Source organism: Apium graveolens, chromosome 5, assembly GCF_009905375.1.
Source record: "Apium graveolens cultivar Ventura chromosome 5, ASM990537v1, whole genome shotgun sequence".
NCBI lineage: Eukaryota > Viridiplantae > Streptophyta > Magnoliopsida > Apiales > Apiaceae > Apium > Apium graveolens.
This window is the reverse complement of record NC_133651.1, coordinates 3,810,707-3,834,069: the sequence shown is the minus strand read 5'-3', so window position 1 is coordinate 3,834,069 and position 23,363 is coordinate 3,810,707. Positions and strand designations below refer to the sequence as shown.

General features: G+C 35.7%; 6 protein-coding genes and 1 long non-coding RNA gene across 11 annotated transcripts; 2 read left to right on the top strand and 5 right to left on the bottom strand.

Moving 5' to 3' along the window:
* Positions 1-385: 385 nt before the first annotated feature.
* Positions 386-3,854, top strand: LOC141661405 (L-ascorbate oxidase homolog). Its single transcript, XM_074468409.1, has 8 exons — positions 386-580; positions 679-788; positions 1,583-1,853; positions 2,021-2,120; positions 2,252-2,597; positions 2,686-3,051; positions 3,293-3,371; positions 3,467-3,854. The coding sequence occupies exons 1-8, from the start codon at positions 437-439 to the stop codon at positions 3,662-3,664; spliced, it is 1,614 nt and encodes a 537-aa protein (XP_074324510.1). The 5' UTR covers positions 386-436; the 3' UTR covers positions 3,665-3,854.
* A 1,766-nt stretch (positions 3,855-5,620) lies between these two features.
* Positions 5,621-7,254, bottom strand: LOC141662145 (uncharacterized). The gene is made up of 3 exons (XR_012550275.1): positions 7,116-7,254; positions 6,596-7,006; positions 5,621-5,955 (listed from the first exon to the last, which is right to left on the bottom strand). It is a non-coding gene; the product is annotated as an uncharacterized LOC141662145 (long non-coding RNA).
* A 427-nt stretch (positions 7,255-7,681) lies between these two features.
* LOC141662022 (autophagy-related protein 101) lies at positions 7,682-12,144 on the top strand. 2 transcript variants are annotated; one of them, XR_012550214.1, is made up of 8 exons: positions 7,682-7,914; positions 8,307-8,343; positions 9,065-9,150; positions 9,823-9,918; positions 10,680-10,845; positions 10,958-11,120; positions 11,621-11,685; positions 11,768-12,144. XR_012550214.1 is itself a non-coding variant. In XM_074469074.1 (7 exons), exons 1-7 carry the CDS (start codon positions 7,882-7,884, stop codon positions 11,841-11,843), a joined length of 657 nt encoding a protein of 218 aa, XP_074325175.1. In that variant the 5' UTR covers positions 7,687-7,881; the 3' UTR covers positions 11,844-12,144. The 2 variants fall into 2 exon arrangements, 1 of the variants encoding a protein (XP_074325175.1); XM_074469074.1 differs by lacking the exon at positions 11,621-11,685 and having other exon boundaries at positions 7,687-7,914.
* Positions 12,145-13,385: 1,241 nt separating this feature from the next.
* Positions 13,386-15,241, bottom strand: LOC141662021 (methyl jasmonate esterase 1-like). 2 transcript variants are annotated; one of them, XM_074469073.1, is made up of 4 exons: positions 15,103-15,241; positions 14,568-14,927; positions 14,021-14,155; positions 13,386-13,908 (listed from the first exon to the last, which is right to left on the bottom strand). In XM_074469073.1, the coding sequence occupies exons 2-4, from the start codon at positions 14,925-14,927 to the stop codon at positions 13,627-13,629; spliced, it is 777 nt and encodes a 258-aa protein (XP_074325174.1). In that variant the 5' UTR covers positions 15,103-15,241; the 3' UTR covers positions 13,386-13,626. The 2 variants fall into 2 exon arrangements, with proteins under 2 accessions (XP_074325174.1, XP_074325173.1); XM_074469072.1 differs by having other exon boundaries at positions 13,388-13,908; positions 14,568-14,993; positions 15,103-15,239.
* Positions 15,242-15,421: 180 nt separating this feature from the next.
* LOC141662020 (methyl jasmonate esterase 1-like) lies at positions 15,422-18,478 on the bottom strand. Of its 3 annotated transcripts, none has more exons than XM_074469071.1 (5): positions 17,937-18,478; positions 17,654-17,788; positions 16,061-17,571; positions 15,806-15,937; positions 15,422-15,709 (listed from the first exon to the last, which is right to left on the bottom strand). In XM_074469071.1, exons 3-5 carry the CDS (start codon positions 16,433-16,435, stop codon positions 15,422-15,424), a joined length of 795 nt encoding a protein of 264 aa, XP_074325172.1. In that variant the 5' UTR covers positions 16,436-17,571; positions 17,654-17,788; positions 17,937-18,478. The 3 variants fall into 3 exon arrangements, with proteins under 3 accessions (XP_074325172.1, XP_074325171.1, XP_074325170.1); XM_074469070.1 differs by having other exon boundaries at positions 16,061-17,454; positions 17,937-18,475; XM_074469069.1 differs by lacking the exons at positions 15,422-15,709; positions 15,806-15,937 and having other exon boundaries at positions 16,985-17,454; positions 17,937-18,447.
* A 380-nt stretch (positions 18,479-18,858) lies between these two features.
* LOC141723477 (methyl jasmonate esterase 1-like) lies at positions 18,859-20,197 on the bottom strand. The gene is made up of 3 exons (XM_074525295.1): positions 19,824-20,197; positions 19,550-19,717; positions 18,859-19,284 (listed from the first exon to the last, which is right to left on the bottom strand). The coding sequence occupies exons 1-3, from the start codon at positions 20,190-20,192 to the stop codon at positions 18,994-18,996; spliced, it is 828 nt and encodes a 275-aa protein (XP_074381396.1). The 5' UTR covers positions 20,193-20,197; the 3' UTR covers positions 18,859-18,993.
* A 310-nt stretch (positions 20,198-20,507) lies between these two features.
* On the bottom strand, positions 20,508-21,982 carry LOC141723478 (methyl jasmonate esterase 1-like). The gene is made up of 3 exons (XM_074525296.1): positions 21,401-21,982; positions 20,894-21,025; positions 20,508-20,806 (listed from the first exon to the last, which is right to left on the bottom strand). The coding sequence occupies exons 1-3, from the start codon at positions 21,767-21,769 to the stop codon at positions 20,516-20,518; spliced, it is 792 nt and encodes a 263-aa protein (XP_074381397.1). The 5' UTR covers positions 21,770-21,982; the 3' UTR covers positions 20,508-20,515.
* Between the last annotated feature and the right edge of the window lie 1,381 nt (positions 21,983-23,363).

Here is a 23,363-nt window from a genome sequence, read left to right as displayed (position 1 = left end):
GCGTCTTTCTCGCTCTCTCTTCACCGACAAATATAGTACTAGTAGCTCAATATCTATAAAATTCCAGTTGCTACTTGAATACATAGTGTTGTGAGTTGTTTAATATAAATGAATTCTCGAATAAAGAGAAATTCTGGTCAATCAGATCTCAAGATGCATGGAAGCATCGCAGTAGCTGATAACCATGAAGTGCGCCGCAAAGGAGCTACTTCTTCTTCCAGTTTCTTACACTATTCCTCGTTAAACGAGCACATGTTATATCGCAACCCTCACATGCATGCATCTCTTTCTTTTTTCGGTTTTTCTAGCGTGTGTCCAGGCTTCTTCTTTTTTACCTATATATGCACTCTACTTCTTCACTTAAGTGTCCTCAACCATCAGGCACCATTCTTTTATTTTCGCACTTTACGATACTTTCTAAGTATCACTGCTCAAAATGAGACAAGCCATTCTCCTGTATTTTTTTCTTGGACTGGTGGCTTGGTTGAGTGTAGTCTCTGTAAGGGCAGAAGATCCGTACAGATATTTCACGCTTGAATTTACGTATGGACAGATTTCTCCTCTTGGCGTAAAGCAAAGGGTACGTGCAGCTGCTGCCCTTTCGTGTTTGCAATGCTTGAATCCTGATATTTATTTCTTTTTGCGTAACTGATGGAGTATAATTTATTTGATTTTTAGGGTATTCTTGTGAATGGCCAATTTCCTGGACCTACGATTGATGCCGTCACCAATGACAATGTAATTGTTACTGTCATCAATAAGCTGGATCAGCCTTTTCTTATTACATGGTTAGTGATCTGTTTGCGTTCTTTCTTTATGCCTTCTCTTGAACGGTTATGCTCTGATGCTTTCATTTACGTATGCAGTGTCTTTCTTTAGTGTTGTATAGTTTAACTCTGTTCAAATACTCATGTAAGTTAACGATTAATTAGGCCTTTGAGGGGAAATTTGATCATGTCTCTATATGGATGAAACCTTAGTAAAGCATAGAAAATCAGGTTTATCAAATAAATATCCTAAATTTTGGTATTTGGATTCTTTGCTCTAAGCAGCGTTACAGATTTCGGAAATCGGAACTATTCGGTTGAGATATCGATTTATGATTTATCGGACGATTTTTAAAAAATCGGATGATTAATCGGCGATTTATCAGAAATCGGTCAAATCGGACAAATATTTTTAACCAATTTTTTAGCAATTTATCGGCGATTTTTGGAAAATCGGCCGATTTCTATAACAGAGGCTCTAAGTACTGATGTATTCTTTTTAAAACATCGATAAGTTAAAAGTTCAACTTCACACAAGTGCTCGTAAATGGAAAAAAAAACACTTTGAAAGAAAATCATCTACGGATATACCTACCTGGAGACTGGAGTTATCTCCCACGCCATTTGTAGAAAGGATAAACTGTTGATTTAATTATAAGCAGTCAGTCAACTCCATTAGCATGAGATCTTTTGGGGTAAAAGGAAATCCGCGGGGGATATTCCACATTTTTGAGTTGAGTTGTGTTTTACTTGAACTGTAAGTGTATGGTTTGTCAAGTGATGCTTGGTTTAATAAGGTTTCTGATGGCAAACAGGAACGGAATTAAACAGAGGAAGGTCTCATGGCAAGATGGTGTGCTCGGAACGAACTGCCCAATTCCTCCAAATTCCAACTGGACTTACAAGATGCATATGAAAGATCAGATTGGAACCTACTCGTATTTCCCATCAACTTTGATGCATAGGGCTGTAGGTGGTTTCGGGGCGGTAATTCTACGTGCAAGGGCTGTGATATTTGTTCCATATCTTAAACCTGCTGAGGAGTTCAATGTACTTGTTAATGATTGGTGGAATTCTGATCACAGGGTTGGTAGTCATACTCTATATTCACTTCTTTCAGATATTTGCTAATATTATTGAGTTACGTTGCATGATACTTGTTAAAGAAATTTGAATACTCTTCATCTAGAAAGTAAATTAGCTAATACAATCAGTACTAACTACCGCGTCTTATTGCACATCTTATGCACTAGGTTTTACAACAAAAACTTAACACTGGAAACCCTATGCCTTTTCCTGATGGTCTGCTTATTAATGGTCTTCCTCGTAATAATGTCTTCACCGGTGAAAAAGGTAACTGCCCCTATGTTGTTTTCGAGTTTCTGAACAATGAACTTCATAAACGGTTCCTTTATTAGTCTAGAAGAATTTGCAAGAATGGAAATATTCATACAATAAATGATTCGACTTTGTTTGTTTTCCAGGGAAACGATACTTGTTTAGGGTGTCGAATTTGGGCTTAACAACCTCGATAAATTTTAGAATTCAGGGCCATCAGTTGAAACTGATAGAGATTGAAGGCTCACATACCATGCAGGAACCATATGAATCACTTGACATCCATGTTGGCCAGTCTGTGGCTGTAATGATCACTTTGCAGGGAACAGTGAAGGACTACTTTATAGTTGCTTCATCTCGTTTTACGAAGCCAATTCTTACTGCCACTGCAATTCTTCGTTATTCTGGATCAAGTACACCTGCCTCTGAACCTTTGCCAATTGGTCCTACATATCATATTCACTGGTCTATGAAACAAGCTCGGACTCTGAGGTAATATCTCCTTTTTTCCTGATACGGCGTGTTAAATCTATGCCTTCATTTTCGGAACATGCATTCTAACTTGCTTACTCCTGTCAAGGTGGAATTTGACTGCTAATGCAGCGCGACCCAACCCTCAAGGATCATATCACTATGGAACCATACCAATAGTCAGGACACTTGTGCTTACAAACTCAGCACCTATAATCAAAGGAAAGCTTCGTTATGCAATCAACAAGGTTTCATACAAAAACCCAAGCACCCCACTGAAACTTGCAGACCATTTTAACATTTCTGGGGTCTTCAAGCTAAATTCAATCAAGGATACATCTCCTCCTGGACCAGCAGTTATAGGTACCTCTGTCGTGGGAATAGAGTTTCATGACTTTGTTGAAATTGTATTCCAAAATGATGAAAACACTATTCAGTCTTATCATCTTGATGGCAGCGACTTCTGGGTAGTTGGGTATGCTACCATTTTCTCTTTCTTTTCTTCTTTTGAAAGAATGCTACCAATTTTTTGAATGTTCTTATGTTTTTGTTGGCCTTAATTTTTTAGTATAATTTTGAGTTTCTTGAAAGCAAGACAATGCAGAGTTCTGTACAGTCTGTCTTGATTTTTAAACCAGCTGTGTTATAAGAGACGCCACTCTCAAGTCTCAGATACGGATTTGATAAATATGAAAATCTGTTTCTTCAAAATACAGATTTGGCTCGGGACAGTGGAATTCTACGATGAGGAGACGCTACAATCTGGTTGATGCTACCACTAGACACACTGCGCAGGTAAGTCCAAGTAGCAACAATGTTGACACTAGAAAGCCCTCCTGTCTCAAATTTCATATACATTCTTTTGAACATGTCCAAATATTTACTTTTAGGTCTATCCCTTTTCTTGGACTGCAATTTTGGTGTCAATGGACAACAAGGGTATGTGGAACTTGAGGTCTGCAATATGGCCAAGGCAACATTTAGGGCAGCAACTGTATCTTCGAGTCTGGAACGACGAAAAGAGCCTGTACACTGAGTCCGATATTCCAGAAAATGCAATACTTTGCGGCAAGGCTGCAAACTTATAGGATCACAAAATGTTCTTGATAATATTTTTCTTACTACATTCCTTTTTCTTTTTGGTGCTAAATAGTCCTCTTCCTTTCTATCCTTCTGTATCATCAGTTACGAGAGTGTTACTGTTGTAAGACCAGAGGGAAAATTTATAGGAAAGATGACTGGCAGTTTTTAGAAGTCTTATTGATGCATTGTTTCTCTTCAGACAATAATATAAATCAGTTCTCAATATTTTTGTTGCTGATGTATCTTGTTCTGAGTTGAGCAATTGAATTTAAGTTTTTCTCTGCTTAAGAACAAGAAAATAAATTCGGAAACCAAAAGAATAAGAAAAATAATCATAATAAATAGCATTTACAATCTCATCAGTAAGCATGTAATCTGAGCTAAAACATAATAATTTGGTGTAATCGAGCCGAGACGAGCCGAGTCGATAAGATTCGCGAACCGAGTAATTTGAAGTTCAAGATCGGCGAGGTAAAACATTTGAATATCTCGAGCTCGAACTCGGCTATTATTAAGCCAAATTTAAATATTTTACGAACCGAACTTGAGTATCTCACGATCAGTTTAGCTCATTAACACCTCATTGACATGCATTGTGAGAACTGCTAGAGTATGAAAATGGTTAGGATTGGCAATCGGAAGAAAATTGTTACTTTTTTTCCCTTTTGGAATAAAAAAATTGTTTTATCTGTTAACAATATTAACAATTTTTCAGAGTGATTTAACTAAAGAGCCATAAGACAGAAAAAACTGAAGAGCCATGTCCCTTTCTTGATTTTGAATAAGATTGATACTGAATTACATGTCTTCTTGCTCATTTAGAAAAAAAAAAGCTACTCATCCCATAATGGTTTCAAAATGGCATATTTTGTCGAAATATTAGACACAAAAAATATTCAAAAAAACATTTCAAAATAATACATAGTGTTTTGTTATTCGTGAGATTCATAAATATGCTGAGAGATTTATATTATTATCGAGAAAATGATCAATAATATTCTGACATTTAAGAATTTTGAAACGATTTTTTAAATGAATTGCGAACCGGATTTTATATGTGTGTTGGTTAAATAAATGTTTTTGAAATGAGATAGGTACAAGTGTTTTAAAAACTAGATAAAACGATCAGATATAAGATATATCTTACGCCTAATTCGGTTGCGCGCATTATATAACCGATTAGTCCAGCAGGTAGCAGGTCAGAGACCTAGCTAGTCTCTGAGTTCCGGAATAGGTAAATGGGATGGCAGTTAGAGCCGTATGGTGTTGATAGCCTGATCAGTTGTGTTCACATATCCGTTACGTATCTGATTTCAATTTGTGATTCTTGTAAGGGTATAAGTGGTTGATACAGCGGTTTTATATATGTGATTAGCGTGAAATTAAACGAGTCGAGTTCGAACAGGGATTTAGGCTCGTTTAACTAAACGAGTCGGCTCGGCTCAACTCGAATTACGCCCGGCTCGAAACTCGGCTCACTCGGCCCGAATTACAACCCTATTCTTAGTTATTTAACATCTATTTTTTTCTTTGCACTCCAACAAGCCTCCTGGGTTTTCTTCTCTATCAATCTTTTTTGTCTATTTTTTTATTAAATATGAATAAAACAGGATCCAGGTTCTTGATTGTACTTTGGGTTTTCTTCTCTATCAATCTTTTTTGTCTATTTTTTTATTAAATATGAATAAAACAGGATCCAGGTTCTTGATTGTACTTTACTGCATTCAATATACTGTTGATATAAAATGAGAAGAGGAGACAAGAGATGCTCCTCACTAAGAGCATCTCCAAGGGTGCTAGCTAAAATGGTTAGCTAAAATAATATAAAATAATGATTATGTTAAATTTGCTGAATCTGTAAGGTGTTGTGCTCTAATGGTGTTAGTTATAATGGTTAGCTATATTTCAAAAACAGTATTTTATTATTTTGAAATTCAAATGATTATATTCCAACGGTCATATTTCAACGGCTATATTACAACGGCTATATTCCAACGGCTATATTCTAACGGCTATATTTTTATTCTTATAAATAGCAAAATTCAGAACTGAATAAAACACAAATTTCCATAAATTCAAATACATTCACACTTCTAAAATACTTTTCATCGGATTCTAGGCCTGTGGGATGCTGACTATCAACAGATGGTGAAGAAGTTTCTCTATCCTTAGTTGGTTTATTTTTCTTTGCCAAACTAGCTTGATATTTTGGAGAAAATCTCAATGAGTTCCAATGACGCATGAACATAAATTTCTCTTTCATTATTCTCTCGCACATCTCAATAGCTTGGTCCCTCTGCATTGTTATGACATATAGAAAAAATCAGATCCATAATTTGTGTTTATTTCCTATTCTAATGCACGCATTGTTCTATTATAAATTTGTTTTTGAAAAACGAAAGCAAAACAAAATATTGATTATTAAATATTCTAATGAAGCAAAACTACAATGTATAAATGTCCAACTTCTGTACATATGCCAGTGCTAGAGTCTGCCTGTGTACTTGAGTTTCTTTTGCATATCTTATTTTTGCTAACTTGCGAATTGATACAACTATGCAAAGTATAAAGGAACTTGTGTTACATATGGTTCAGAATATATGAAAATCACTTTAAGTATAAATGGAACTTGCTAATTTCTTTATATTTCTCTAGTTCAGTTCTAATTTGTAGGCCTGATACCAAATCAAAAAGAGACCTGCAGAGTATTATCCATATCTACAAGGACAAGGATGGACCACTAAAACTAATTGAATCTCCAATTAACTCAACAAAACACATCTGTTACTTAAATTATATATGAAAAATAGCCCAGCATTCATCAGTAACTAATTAAACAAATGCCTAATTGTGCATAATCATCAACAACCCATCGCAAGTTATAAGTCATGGCAGCATTTTAGAATAAAACATAAGTGAAAAAAAATATTTAGTACCTTATCTTGTTCATTTGACCCACTTTGATTTCTTCCACAATTTTGGTTGTAAAATCCGATAAATTTGGCAACTTTTTCGTTGATTGTACACCATCTATTGCACAGCGAATTAGCAGTTCTTTCACTTGTAATTCCACCTTTATTTTCTTCAAAATATTTCCAAATTCTATTCCAATAACTCGTATGTGTCTGATTACTACCTTGCACTAGATCCATACTAATATTTAACCAACCCGAAATCAACAACATATCTTCTTCAATTAAATTTTTTTTTGACCTCTTGCCTTTTTTCTGTTTCGGAACCTCTGCTTGGGGTTGAGATTCAGGTATTTCTTGATAAAATATCACTTCTTCAAATTGTGAAAATGAACCTTCTTCATTCAGTAAAGATATGAATGATCTTTCCATTTTCTACAATTAGAAAAGAAGATACCAATAATAAAAAAATGTCAAAAAATTTCCCCCAAATCTGCAAACCTAATTTGAGGAAGTTATGAAAATGAAAGTGATGAAATCATACCTTGCAAGAGCCGGCCAAAATACAGGAGATAAAGAGAATATAGGAAAGGAGAATAGGAAAGGAGAATAGGAGATAAAGAAGCGGGAGAGAAAGAAGCGGGAGATGAGGTGGAGAGGGTTTAGCTAATAGACAGGGGATATGTAGATATAGAAGACCATAAGCTATTAGCTATAATTTTAGCTATCTATACAAAAGCGTTGGAGTGTCTTTTTTTTTATATATTAGCTATTTTAATTGCCACGTAGGCTAATATACCTAACAAACAACTCCGGTTGGAGTTGCTATGAGGAAAGATTTAGAGATCCTAACATTTTAGGGAGGTTGGAGGTGTTTTTTGTTTAATTCTCCTCAACTTTTGACTAAAAAGAGTGCATGAAGGCTCTGGGAGTTGGTCTAAATGAATAACGAGCCAACTTGCATTTTAAACATCTTATAAAATTTCCTAATTAAGATTATAAATTTCAAAAGTTTTAATTAAAATCAAATAATTCCTCACAACACTTCATTTATCATTTTAAAAAACAAATTTGCTTTTACCCTCCTTCAAAATAACAACTACTACTCGTTTTAAAATTGTTTTCGCCTCTCACAAATCTCTCCTATATATATATATATATATCTATCCACCTCTCACAGACGGCGACGAGTCGACTCGGTTGTGTTCAGAACAACTTTTATAGGACTCGTCTTCTCTCCGATCAACTTTTAGGCCTCGATTAGGTCACCGATCGAGTTCGATCTTAGTGTTTCGCTCCCTTCCACTTCGATGAACTGCGAAGTTTGTCAACTCAAAGAACTGGTATCTCTCTCTCTCTCTCTCTATCCCTCTCCCTCTCCCTCTCTCACTCCTCCATATTTCTCTCTCTCTCTCTCGCTCGCTCTCCCTCTCTCACTCCTCCATCTTTCTCTCTCTCTCTCTCTCTCTCCCTCTCTCCCTCTCTCCCTCTCCCTCTCCCGCTCCCGCTCTCTCTCTCTTCCTCTCCCTCTCTCACTCCTCCGTCTCTCTCTCTCTCTAACATACACACACACACACTTATATTCATACGGCGAAGATCAATTGATTCTTTAAAGAACTAGTGATTATCTTCTAACTGCTTCATTCCTCACACACACATAATTATATACATATACTGTTAGATCAATTGATTTATCAATTCGTCCTGAGATTTTAATTTTGAGTGATGACTGTAGGATGTGGAGCACTTCGAGATACGCGAAGTTCTGGGATGTACGTCGGTGAATTATACATATACTTAACTGTTTTTGTGTGTGTTTGTTTGTGAATATGTATGCAGGAGTATATAATTATATAGTTATGCTACTCTAATCTAGCTTTTGATCGAATTGACCGATTCTATGTGATAACCTTTAATTTCGTTTCTATGTGATAACCTTTAATTTCCTCTTAAGCACTAATATAAAGGCGTTTATAAACTCGCGATGCTCATTTAATTTATCTGCAACTTCCTAATATTGTTAAAATTTTGTACCAAAGACATTACAGATTGATAATTCTATATATAGTTTTATATTACTTCAGTTTAGTTGTGAATATGGTTATGCTGATCATATAGTGGTGCTGTTACTATGTGTGGACACTGGACAGTTCTGTTTGTTTTTAGATAGATAACTTGTAATTTCGTTGGTATGTTATGTGCTATCTTGTTTTAGTCTAAATCTTGTAAATCTTCTCTTAAATTAGGTGTATTTGCTACTCCCGTGGTTTAACATTAATGTGAAATTGGTGCAGTCATTCTACACACTATTGTGTTCCATAGGGCTCTGCGTTCATTAACTATGTTCTGTTTGTTTTTAGATATATATATTTTGTTATTATGTTGTTCTATTATATGCCATCTCTTTTTAATTCATATCTCGTAATCTTCTCTTAAATTAGCCGTAATTATCTGCTAATCATATGGTTTAACAATTATGTGAAATTGGTGTAGGCATTCTACACACTATTTTGTTCCACAGGGCTTTAGGTCTTGTGCGGCCAAAGGATGTTGACTTGCAACTCTTTGAAATTACATACGTAAGTGATACGTACTCCTGGATGATAATTGGTTTCTCATAAATTAAAGATTAAGAATATAAGAGGAAAATATTCTACTAAGTGGTATTTATAAGTTTTTTAAAGTGACCACTAGCAGGGCTATGACAATGAATTTAATGTAATCTCTTATTCTTTGATTCAAGTAGTATCAGTGTAGCAAATTTTATGGTGCAACTTTTTATAGAAAGTTTGTAATAAGCATTTCAATTTTGGTATTTTTCCTGATATTATTATGCAAAGTATTGAGCTCCTAATGCTACCGGTATTCCTTAAAACTCTTTCGAAAAGAATTTTCTGAACATTTAATGCTTATAACATTTGGCATTATGAACCTATAATCTGTTGCACATTATGAACTCTTGAATTGTAGTATGTTGTTAGCAAGTGCATTTCCTGACATTTGTGTGCAAACTGGTGAATGGGTTTGCTTTGCAGATATACTTTTACGACTGTCATTAGTAGGCTGATTATTGATGCTTTTAAGAAGAAACAAAATTGTTTTGGTTGATATTCTTGTATTTGTCATTTTTAATCATTTTAACATGTTAAAGATCTGTTATTCTTTTAGTATTTTTGCAGTGACATTCATACAGTAGTTGATTTTGGCTTTACTAGCTTCTTATTAGTTAAAGCTACTATATTATTGTTTAGGTCCAATGTGCGGATGCAGAACTTGACAAGAAAGTAGATGAGAAGATTGGCCAGTTCATTGACAGGGTAGAGAAGCATCCCAATAAGAAAAATCAGGTTTACCGCCTTCCATGATGCTTCTGTTGAATTTTATTATGTAAAATATGCGGTTCCTTAGTACATATCTCCTTTTGCCAGAGCTACTAATGTGTCCTTTTTAAGGCTAAAGGATTCTCATATTTTATTATTGTTTTAAGGAAACAATCAAACCTAGTTGAGTGTTCATGAATTATACAGTTCGGCTCCCATTTTTAGCAGTCTTTTGGATGGTGTATCATAAACGATTCGTTTATTAAAATTCTGCTAGAATTACTCTATTGTATACCATTGTTGGAACTGGATTGACTGATGTATGAAAAACTGTCATGTTGTTCAAGTTCACTACCTTTTCTAAATTGCAACCGTCTTAACACACTATAAATATTTATCAACCACCAAGTCCTATACATTGAGTAATGTCAGCACAGTGCAAGTTACTCGAGCAATTTTTTTAAACAAAAACAATACCTTATTTTCCCTTTCTGTATAATATACCTGAACAATATTATAAGGGTGCTGCTAAAGTTTGAAGTTATAAATCTGTAGTTTCAAATTTTCGATTCACCGTTGTTTAATTGAGAACACATATTTTCCTTGGAAGGAGTCTTGTTTAAACTTTAAAGTTTAAACCATTTGAAGGAATCATATAATTTGCAAAGTTCAGTCAACTTCATACTTAAATAAATTGTTTTTCATCAGTTCTCTTAATAAACAGGTACCATAGGGTTACTTGCCCTTTCTTGTAAATACATATCTGTAATGGACTTCATATGATGCAGATATGCTTATCTTTCTATGAAGTGAAAAGTAAACAGGCCACGTGGTTTACAAACAAAGTTGAACGCCTACACTGGGAGCAGTGGTATATAAATTTAAATGTTGCTCAGCAGCCTAGAGCACATTCTGGCAAGTCTCAGCATTCCAAAATAGTAGTCCATCCTGGAGGTATAGGCCTCCAAGTTGTTGCATCTTCATCAAGTTTCTGTCATGATGTTATATTGTGATGCAGATGAATTATTATGTTCATTGTCTAATTGTACACTTCACCTGTTTGCAGAAGCTGCACTGGAAGAGAGAGATGTACGTCGTGCAGCACTGGAAGCATCTCTTCGTGAGGTTTTGTTCCAGATCATCAAATTTGTTAATGAGAAAAGAGATCATGTTCCCCCCATACCAAATGTTGAGGGCGTCTCATTTCCGTATGAAATCACTATCTCGAGGTGAGTAGATTCCTATCTATTTTAAGCCTTTTTTACCACTCAAGTCCAGGGTTTATTTTTTCAGGGATTATTATTTTCCTTGACATTGTCCTGAGTCGCTGCAGAATATTTTGAACTTGTGGGCAGTATTCCGTGTTTAAGATATGCTACTCTTACAAGTTGATGCACCTTATGAAAATAGTACTATTTCTTGGTGCTTTCCATATACAGAGTTCATGTATAACTATCTACTAGATCTGAGTGGTCTTCCTGATTATTCCAAGAAAATAAGTTTCACTATTGAACAATGAACAACCCTATGGCCGGTAATATGTGTATCTGAAAATTATGTCTCTTAGTAATGCTCTTTTTTCACGTCATTTTTAACATTATGAAATTCACCGTGTATTTAGTGCCCCTCGTAAGTGTGCACTTTTTATGCTATCAATCTTTTTTTAAGGACCTTGCTATTAATCTTGGATATTCAATATATCATAATTTTTTTTATTTGTTCTGTACAGACACCTCTGAACTGGTAAAGTTTTACTTCACTTGGAATATTGATTGTGATTTATGAAGAAACCAAGTCTGTATTACTGTTCTAACTTTGCAGTTTATCCAATCCTAGTAGTATTGTCTTAATATTAATTGTCTGCTGGTTTATGTAGTTCATCGGAGTCTGCATTTGGGATGGACATGTTCAAGAGAATGCTTCAGACTGGGCATCCAACCATGCTTAGCTGATTCGCCTAAAACTTAGCCCCGACAATTTCTTTTGCTGCTACATCCTAACCATCTCTTAAATTGGTGAACATAATGTAACAGATGTTCTTATGTACATAGTATGTTGCAATTGTTCCTCCCTTGTCCAGTGGGTGTGCACTCATTATATGCAGTACAAATATGTAAATTGTTTAGCTGGACCATAGATATAATGTTTGCATATTTCTTTGTATCAAAATGTTATGTGTTGTTATTAGTTGTGGTTTACAAACTTTTGTTTAGTATCAAGCTCGACTGAAATTTAAAAATTCTCATTTCTAGATATGCAAACAGTGTTTGTCAATTCTCTATTTGATGTGTTATAATTGAGAATTCTATAGATGCTGAACATTTCTCAACACAGCCCAAGTTATGGGAAAGTTAAATCAAAAGGAAAATCAATTTTTATCAAGGATTATACATCCATAAAAGTGCCATCCTTGTCCAAGCGGCACTGTGCTATTGCTACAAGGCATGAGCAGAGCTCCTGTGGCTTAGAGAACATGGTCATGTGATCAGAATCCTGAATCACCTTCACCTCATCTGGGGGATTCAGTTGAATCATCCATCTCTGTATCTCTCCAGACATTATCATATCTTGATCAGCCACAACATAAACACGACGAACTGACCCAAATTTTTCTTTACTGGCGATCAGTTGTTCTGATACATTACCAATCTTTACGGGATGGCCTCTTACGTGACATGTAACTAAGAGGAGGATAGTTATCTCCTCTTTAACCCACTGAGCATTAGATGCAAAATAGGTTGCAAAGTTGAAAAATCATATTTTCACAAATATTTTCATAAATTGTACGCAGGCAAAATATTTTCAAAAAGTACATTTTAACATACAAAATTTATGGTCTTAGGTAATTTTGAAAAAATCTCTTAAAATTTATTATTTTTAACCATATATGTAGAGTTAAGTTATGTGGAGTACAATTTTAATTGGAGTCCTTTAGTACATTTATGTTACGCAAATAAAATATAGATTAAAATATTTTAAACATATTATTTTTCGAATGATATTCTACAAATATCATTATTTTATTAAAAATCTTGCAAATTTCATAGATTTTATGTATAAAACATTATAAAAAATATTATTTTACAATTGCAAAACATAAATGTTAAATGTATGAGCATAATTTTATTTATGTAAGTAATGATACTTGTCAAAACAAACATAAGATAACACTTTTTAAGAGAATTTTTATATGGAGAACCTAGATGAACGAGACTCCAATTAACTGCATATAACTTTACTCTATATTTATATGGATTTTTGTAGTGTGTGCCCATGAGCACATGCTAAAAAAGTGTGATAGATAAGTTGTAAAAATTTGATTGGTGGAGAGCTCATTAACAAGGATGGACCCCTACATGCACAAAAATCCCCACCAATCAAATTTTTACAATTAATCTATCACACTTTCTTATCATGTGCTTTCTTATCATGTGTCCATGGGCACACCAGACAAACAGTATTTATATACCAAGATTAGACTAAACCCTGCAATGTTGCAAGATAATATTGGACGGAGTATTGAAAAAGAAAAAGAATTGAATTGGATGTGCATGTGCATCACAATTGCAAAGTTCAATTATCCTCTGTCATGCTAAAACATCATTCAGTTCCAAAATGCACATTAGTTTTATTCATCCATTTTCATTTTGACTAAATTACTCAAGTCTTGCCACCATGATACAAATATGCTAGTAAAACAAAATAGACAATCTAGACAAGCAGCTCAACAATTCATTAGCAGTGCTGCTGAGCAATTGCTAAAAGGCAAGAGCAGAGCTCCTGTGGCTTAGAGAACATGGTCATGTGATCAGAACCCTGGATCACCTTCACCTCATCCGGTGGATTCAGTTGAATCATCCACCTCTGCGTCTTTTCAGGCAGTGCCATATCTTGGTCAGCCACAACATAAACACGACGAACTGAACCGTATTTTTCTTTACTGAGAATCAGTTCTTTTGATACCAGATCACCCTGTAAAGGATGTGGCCTCGCCAACAAAGTTGCTAGAGTCAAATCCTGAACGTTACAAAAAATTGGTAACCGATAAGAGATATGATCTAGTTAAATGAAGCAGTGCGACTGGGAGCATAATTATAAAAGGCACGTAATACTAATACATTAACATTACCTGGATTGGAGAGAGCTGATACAGTTTGGAGGCCAATGCCTCGGGTTTAAATATGAAGGAGATTAAGCGATTATCTAAACTACGATCGAATGCCAAACTTTCAACCCCCAATGACTCGAATAGTCCTTTTTTCATCTGTATTTTCACACAAAAATGTTAACATCACAGCAGACAGTAGTCACAGTACCAAATTTACTTCTTTGCAGGCAGGTGGATCCAGGAATTAAATTCCGGGGGGGACATCGACTATATTTTATGAAAATACCCTTTTAATTCTCAATTATCTGAGGCACTTTCTTATATTTTCAAAAAAAAATAATGGTGAAAAACGTAAAATTTTGTTTTAAGGAGGACACGTGTCTCCGTGCCCCTTACTAGATCCTCCCGTGCCCTTGTCTATAGGTAACTAAAACTAAAATTTTGACAGTAAATCGAATGAATTTTGAAATGATAACTAAAATTTGGTACTTGATGATAATATCAGACATGTAGATTAATTCTGGCAAAAAAAAAGACAAGTAGAATAATAATTGAGTTTTTTGGATACCTCCTGAGAGATGCTATGGTCAGGACCAGGCATAAGAGCTGCGACGAAAACTGCAACAGAAATTTTTTCAGGGAAGGATTCCATAGCGAGCGACAGGCCCTGTCCACCAAAGCTGTGGCCAACCAGAATCACCTTCTCATCTGCTGATAAATTGGCCATAAACTCCATCAGGGGTTCATAGTATTCGAGATTCGACTTGACTTCTTGCGCCTGCTTTGAGTTAATGCCACAAGCTGCTAAGTCAAGTGCAGTGACTTTGTGTCCCTCTGATCTCAGCAGTGTTGCCACCTTGTACCAGCACCAGGCACCATGACAGCCTCCATGAACCAACACATAGTGCTCCTCTCGCTTTTCGGTCATCTGGATTATGATTGTTATCGCTGTTTACTTCTTTTTTTGATTAATCTGTAGGCATTTTATACCCCTCTTTTGTGTAATGAGGATATAACCAGACATATATGGCTATTCAATTAAGATTTTATTTAGTGAAGATTTTATAAGATTTATTCACATTTCAAGAATCTAAAAATGTTACCAAATGACACGTGAAATTATTTCATTCGTGTAATGCAGGAGGGGAGTAAACATCCAATAGCAATATGACAACTCAGCATTTGGGACGCTTTCGGGAACGATTTTGAGTATCCGGTACTTTGTTGACATTTTGAAATCTGGTAAAAAAATATACGAGATATAAATTGATTTAAGACGAGCGAATACTGGATACTCGGTGAATACAACCAAGTATTAAAAAATTTATTACATAGAGATCTCGTAAAATTGATATAATTTTAAATTTAATGCTCATGAATCTTTCAAGATATCAAAAATTTTACTATCACCAAATTTATTATTCAATAGCAGTGTTGCTGAGCAATTGCCAGAAGGCAAGAGCAGAGCTCCTGTGGCTTAGAGAACATGGTCATGTGGTCTGAACCTTGGATCACCTTCACCTCATCTGGTGGATTCAGTTGAATCATCCACCTCTGCGTCTCCTCAGGCAGTAAAATATCTTGATCAGCCACAACATAAACGCGACAAACTGAACCATATTTTTCATTACTGACCATTAGTTCTTCTGATGCATTGGTATCAGTTTCTGCAGGATGTGGTCTTGCCAACAAAGTTGCTAGAGTCAAATCCTGCAAATCATAAGTCATAACTGATAATGTTACTACGTAAACGATGTGGTGGGATTAGGAGCATAAATATCGAAAGCACTTAGTACATTAGCATACCTGGGCCGGAGAGAGTTGATACAGTTTGGAGGCCAATGCCTCTTGTCTAAAGTTGTAGGAGATTATACGTTTATCCGAGCTTTGAACAAATGTGAAAATTTCATCCCCGAATGACTTGAACACTTTACTGATCTATATTTTTACACAAAAAAGTTGACACCAGAACACTCAGTTCCAACACTAGTACTTTGAAATGAACATTGAGCTACGTAGGTTGGTTGTGAAGTTATTTTGATAATAATCATACACAGTTACCTCATGAGAGATAGTAAGGTAAGTGAGGTCCGGACCAGGCATGAGAGCTGTTACGAAAACAGCAACAGAAATTTTTTCAGGAAAGGATTCCATAGCGAGTGACAAGCCATATCCACCATAGCTGTGACCTACCAGAATCACCTTCTCATCTGGTGGCAAGTTAGCCATAAACTCCAGCAAGGGTTCAAAGTAGTCGTGATACGAATGGACTTCTTGCACCTGCTTTTGGTTAATGCCACAAGCTGCTGAGTCAAGCGTTGTAACTCTGTGTCCGTCTGATCTCAGTAGTGTTGCCACCTTATACCAGCACCATGCACCATGACAACCTCCATGAACCAGCACAAAATGCTCCACTCTCTTCTCAGTCATCTGCATTTTTTATTTTACACCTTATACTTTTCTTCATCAGTGTGCTGGCTTTTATACTAATCTTTTTTGTACATGGATAAGCAGATGCAATTTAGACCACAATAATTACAATTATTGTGGTCTGCTAGAAAGTCTAGAATCCTCAATCATAAAATCTGTACCTTTCACCATTTAAATCAATCAATGATCGAGAATGATAATTATATCCACAATCCAGAACTCGAAGACTTTTACAGATAATGATAAGATGGCATGATGGTGGTGTTTGTAGTCTCATCATGGACATGTAAACATGAAACAACGGATCAGCTGTTACGTAGTTCCCTCACTCAAGTAACTTGATAGAGAAAGACAGAGTGCCTTGAATCAAATGTACAATGTATCTATTGACCAAAGCCTCCAATTTTCATCACATTTTCTTTACTAAATGTGCAAAGTACTTGACCATAACCTCCAAATTTCATCAATATAAAATTATGAATCTCTTTCACCTCAAAGGCAATTTATGAAGTTTGTTCTTTAGATTCTCAAAGACCAATTTGATGGGGGAGAAAGTACAGAATTCTAAACTAGTATAATTTATTCTCGATGTTGGGGGAGACTTGCTTCATCATTACAAGGCTCAATTTTATTGAATATTCTTATTGCAACTTGTTATGCTAATCGAATTCACAAATCTGTTCTTTTAAGATAATAAAAGATAATGAACAAGCTGAGAAGGAGCGCAGAGGCTACAACTTATCACAGTGCTGCTGAGCAATTGTCAGAAGGCAAGAAGAGAGCTCCTGTGGCTTAGAGAACATGGTCATGTGATCAGAGCCCTGGATCACCTTCACCTCATCCGGTGGATTCAATTGAATCATCCACCTTTGTATTTCTTCAGGTAGTAACATATCTTGATCAGCCACAATATATACGCGACTAACTGAACCATACTTTTCTTTACTGACCATCACTATTTCTGATGCATTTGTATCAGCTTTTGAAGAATGTGGCCTCACCAACAGAGTTGCTAGAGTCAAATCCTGTCGTCGTGCAAATCTCTTCAGTGAAAACATATACTATACAAATTAACTAGCCCTACAAGATCTAGACTCTGTCATGTTTTCTCTGTTTAATATAGTAACTTCAGCATCTGGTGTCTGAGGATAAAATAAAATTTGAACTGATCATTTCTAATGCAAGCAAGCCTTTCTAATAATCATACATTATATTATAACATACCTCGGTTGGAGAGAGTTGATACAAGTAGGATGCCAACGCCTCGGGTTTTAAGATGTAGGAGATTACTTGTCCATCCGAGCTTTGATTGACTGTGTACACATCCTCTTTGAATGACACCAGAACCTTGTTGTAGATCTATATATTTGTGCACAGAAAGATTGACATCACAACGACATAAATATAACCAACTGTACTACTTTGTACAAACCTGATTGACATTTATAGAGGAAATGAATATTGAATAATCTTTGACAGAGTGTAATGATCATGGACTCATAGTTACCTCTTGAGAGATAGTGAGATAAGTAAGGTCCGGACCAGGCATATTAGCGGCAACAAAAACAGCAACAGCAATCTTTTGAGGAAACGCTTCCATGGCTATTGACACGCCATATCCACCATAGCTGTGGCCTACCAGAATCACCTTCTCATCCGGTGGTAAATTGGACATAAACTGCATCAGGGGTTCATAGTAGTCGGTATAGGACTGGACTTCTTGCACCTGTTTTGAGTTAATGCCGCAAGCTGCTGAGTCAAGTGCAGTGACTCTGTGCCCTTCTGATCTTAGTAGTGTTGCCACCTTGTACCAGCACCATGCACCGTGTAAACTTCCATGAACCAGCACAAAGTGCTTCTCTCTCTTCTCCGTCATCTGGACTTATTTAATGATCAACTCTGTTCAAATTTTCTTGATTAGTTTGCTGGCTTTTATGTTAGTCTCGCAGAAAATGGATAAATGTAACCACATATACTGATTGTGGCTATTGATTAAACTTCTTAATTGCAATTATTGTCGTCTGCTAAAGATCAAATTTAGAGTCAATTGAATTATCTGAACCATCCATCATTTAAGTCAATAATAGCCAACAGACACTATCTTTGGAGACTATGTAGATGTGATACTTACTGTACAAAACTTCGACATATGCATGTACCTTGGGCCAAATGTCCTTTTCGTCACTCTGTGTTATGCCACATCATTTGATAAAAGTTTTGGGAATTTTTTTAGATATTCAAAATATGTAATAAACTCTGTTTTCCTTCCCCTTTTAAACTCGGGAGTAAGGGGTAAGAAAAAACCATAAAGAATTTCAACTAGCCTAAAAGATGAAATTAGGCCTTTCTCAGGATTCTTCTTACCTGATTCCACTAATCAGATGACTATAAATTTAACAAGATCATAGATAATTGCATATTTTGAAAGATAAAATCTGAAGTTTAAGGTGCAATAAACATTGCATTCTTATTACATATGACTATAAATTTAACAAGATTAAAGATAATAGCATATTTTGGAAGATAAAATCTGCAATGAACATGCAGTAAAATTTGCAGAAACATCAGTTGTACTGCAGAGAGACCTCCTCAAGGCAAATGCACAGCTCTTGTGGCTTGCAGATCATAATCATGTGATCCGAACCGGTGATCACCCTCACCTCATCTGGTGGATTCAGTTCAATCATCCACCTTTGAAACTCTTCAGGATGTATAATATCTTGATCAGCTATAACATAAACTCGACGAACTGAACCAAACCTTTCTTTTGTAACTTTAGTTTCTTCCAGTGATATCGTATCATAATTTATTTTTAAAGGATGTGGTCTCACTAACATACTTGCAAGAGTCAAATCCTGTACAATATTACAATTATCTAGTAAAGAACAGAACTGTTAGAATAATATAAGATCCTGGAAAGTGTCATTCTCTAAGATGGGCGCCCGTGATCCACTCTTCGACCCATAAATGGGTTTTTGAGTGAGGGGGAGTGTTAGAATAATATAAGATCCTGGAAAGAGTCATTCTCTAACACCTTGAGATTTTAGATTAACTGATTCCTTGACAAGAACACCGGAGAAAACAAAAATTAATAAGAGCCCTATAATGCATAGTACTTGCCTCAGGTGGGCTGAGTTGATAAAACTTGGATTCCAACATCTTGGGGCCAAAGAAGAATGCGATTGGTCGTTTGTCCAACCCCCCGAAGAGAAATGTGGTTGGTCGTTTGTCCAACTCCTCATCAAACATTACCTGGCTGTCCATGAATGAACCAATGTTCTTCTCCACCTGTACATACATTTATCGACAAGATACTTATAATCTACTAAGGAAATATGAACAAGAGAGTTGGTAACTTAACGTGGTATGTTTGTTATGGAGTCGTATAATGCACCTTTTCAGAAACGGTGAGGACATCAAGGTCTGGATTGAGCATGTAAGCAGTGGCAAAAACCGCGACAGAAACCTTCTCAGGAAACCTCTCCATAGCAACCGACAAGGCAACCCCACCCAAGCTGTGGCCAACAAGAACAACTTTCTCCTCCGCCAAGAGAGAAGCCATAAACTCCATTAGGGGTTCCAAGTAGACTGAGAAGGATTTGACCTCTTGTACCTTCTTTGCGTTAAGTCCAGAAGCTGCCAAGTCAAGCACAGTCACTTTGTGTCCTGCTGATCTTAGCAACATCGCTACCTTGTACCAGCACCAAGCACCATGACAAGCTCCATGAACCAGCACAAAATGCTTCTCCATCTTTTGATCCATCCTAATCTAAAACAAACTTATGTAGTTTTAACTTTATGTGTTCAATATTCGACAATCTTCATGGAATCAAGATGCTACGCAGTCCTAATCGTGGACTATATTTTTTAATGTTTCATTATGACAAGAGGTAGTTTAAGTAACCTATTTCTCTGTCATCCAGCCATATGATAAACAGAATATGACGCGAATATTGGAAAACTTTATTTATTAATTATAATGGTCTCCAACTCCATTGACAAAGTTAATATTAAACTTTAGTACAGCTGAATGTATATTACTCCAACAAACTAAGAATTAGGGAAGAAAACTTCAGGCATAGAACATTAGCAGTACTGCTGTGAGATCTCCTCGAGGCAAACGAAGAGCTCTCGTGGCTTGGAGAACATTATCATGTGATCTGAACCCTTGATCACCTTCACTTCCTCTGGTGGATTCGATTCAATCATCCACCTTTGCATTTCCTCGAGCAGTAAAATATCTTGGTCAGCCACAACATAAACTCGAGGAACTAAACCAAATCTTTCTTTGGTCACTCGTATTTCGTCTAAAGATTTTGCATCCGTGTGAGGATTCAGAGAGTATGGCCTCACCAGCATCGTTGCAAGAGTCAAATCCTGTAAAAGATTTACATAGAGTAAAAAAAAGACGATGATCAACTAGGCATGATCAGATGGCCTAAATGTGTATTGTCTAGTACTTGCCTCAGGTGGACTCAGTTGATACATCTTTGATTCCATTAATTTGGGGCCAAATAACACAGAGGTTGGTCCTCCGTCCAACCCTTTATCAAACGAGAGCTGGCTGTCCATGAACGACTCTCGCTTCTTCTCCACCTTCACGTCAATTTCAAGCAACAATTATCTCAACAAATTTTTTAATTTGATCCTCGAAAGGGCCTTCTCTCTAAAACGTCAAGGTGTTAGACGAATGTCATTTCCTAGATCTTATATTAGTATTCTAACAGTCAACTCAAATGAACTTTGAGCAACTTTAATTATAGATCCCAATCTTTTTTCACCAAATTGTGTACTAAATGATAATGTGACAGTAGATCGGACCATATATTTTAGGACCTCTAACATTTTCTTTCGTGAGATGATCTAAGACGCCAAGGGTATCATTTATTTTCATCAAGAACAAATCTAAAATTTCAATCATGCGAAAAATATAACAAAGAATGACAAAATGGATGGTTAACAGAAACAGACCTCGCTAGAAATTGTGACAAGGTCAAGATCAGGACTGAGCATATACGCAGTTGCGAAAACCGCAACAGCAATCTTTTGAGGGAACCTTTCCATGGCAACTGACAAGCCAACTCCTCCCATGCTGTGACCAACCAAAACCACCTTGTCCTCCTCTGCAACACTATCCATGAACTCCATCAATGGTTCCAAGAAGACCGAGAAGGAGTGTACATCTTGCGCCTGCTTTTCATTAACTCCTGAAGCTGCCAAGTCGAGTATTGTGACTTTGTGACCTTTTGATCTCAGCAATGTTGCCACCTTGTACCAGCACCAGGCACCATGACATGCTCCATGAACCAGCACAAAATGCTTCCCTGTTGTTTTATCCATTTTCTATCTTAATTCACTACTGGTACAATAATCCAATTAATTCAGAGGAACTAATAGAGAGGGCAGAGTTTATCCTCTGTCGTCCCAGATCCTGGTTCGATCCTGGCTCACTCAGAATTTATAAGAACATACTCATTTATAAGAATACAAGTCATATTTGTCAAAAAAAATAGAGAAGACAGAGAAAAAAAATATTATACGGCATTTATCACACATCACACACTTTTTTTATTAAATTTTTGATACATCACGTTTTTTTTCTTTCCCTTTTGTCAAGATCACGTTTCTTTTATAGTATTATTGATAATTATTATTATTACAAACTTCCAAATGCAGTCAGTCCTGTTTGTGAAACTTCTATGCATGGAGGTGGGAGATGCGTACAACTGGGTTTGTCGTTGACCCACTCAAAAGATGCTAAATTTCTGTTTTTTGTTATGTATTTTGAGTTCTCTAAAAATCGGTTTAGGCGTCCGCCTAGCCGGCGCCTAGGCGTTAGGCGGTGGTAAAACGCCCCGACTCGGATCTAGCGGTGATTTAAGCGTTTTTACAAAAAATCGGGTCAAAATCGGGATTAGGCGGGCTAGGCGGTCAAAAATTGGTCATAGGCGGTGTAGGCGGAAAATAATTAATTTTTTTTTTACGTTTTTATAATTTTAATTCATTAATTTCATAATTTCACACAATATCATGTCAATTTATAATATAAAGTATTGGTAAAAAGTAACAAGTAATCTAATATATTTATTTTCTCACTTAAAATATAAAAATAACATATTATAATTAATTTAAAAGTATAAATTAAAATATAGTTAATATTGTAAACTCAATAATTAGTATATAACGCATGCCAAATGTGTATATATTGTTTAATACCATTCTAATTTTTTTTTTCAAACAAATATTTGACATATTGATCATTATATAATTATAAAAATTAAAAATAATATTTATATTCTTCCGATTAATGATCCGATTAATCGGTCCGATTAATCGGTCTGATTAATCTCCGACTTGCCGATTAATCTCTCGAAGGTACCCTCACCGCCCTGGCACGCCTAGCGATTTCTGGAACACTATTTTCAATTATAGATGTGGTCACATAGTTTGTAAATTCGAATTAATCGGTTGAGTTAACAGTTTGTAATTTATCGAAAATTTTGAAAATCAAATAATTCATCGATTTATTGAATCGGTCAAATTTTTGGACCAACTTATAGGCGATTTTTTAAAAATTGTCGATTTATATTATCATAATTACAAAAAAGTGAGACTCTAAATTAAAAACTACTATAATCATTGTTTAAAAGTTTTTAAGGACAATAATGCTATGTGTCGTGTATAGATGACAATTTAATATACGACGAGAAAAAACGGCACGATATAATTGGATATGTGTTATATATTTCGGTACACGTACACGAAGGTACACAATATTATGGAACAAGAAATTTAAACGGGTACGGATATGTGTTTACCCTCATGTACACGACACGACACGAAAATACACGAAATAAATAAATTTATTAATAATAACGTTCAGTACACGAAAGTAAACGAAATGATACGAATTGCCGGTTGGTGTCGTGTATAT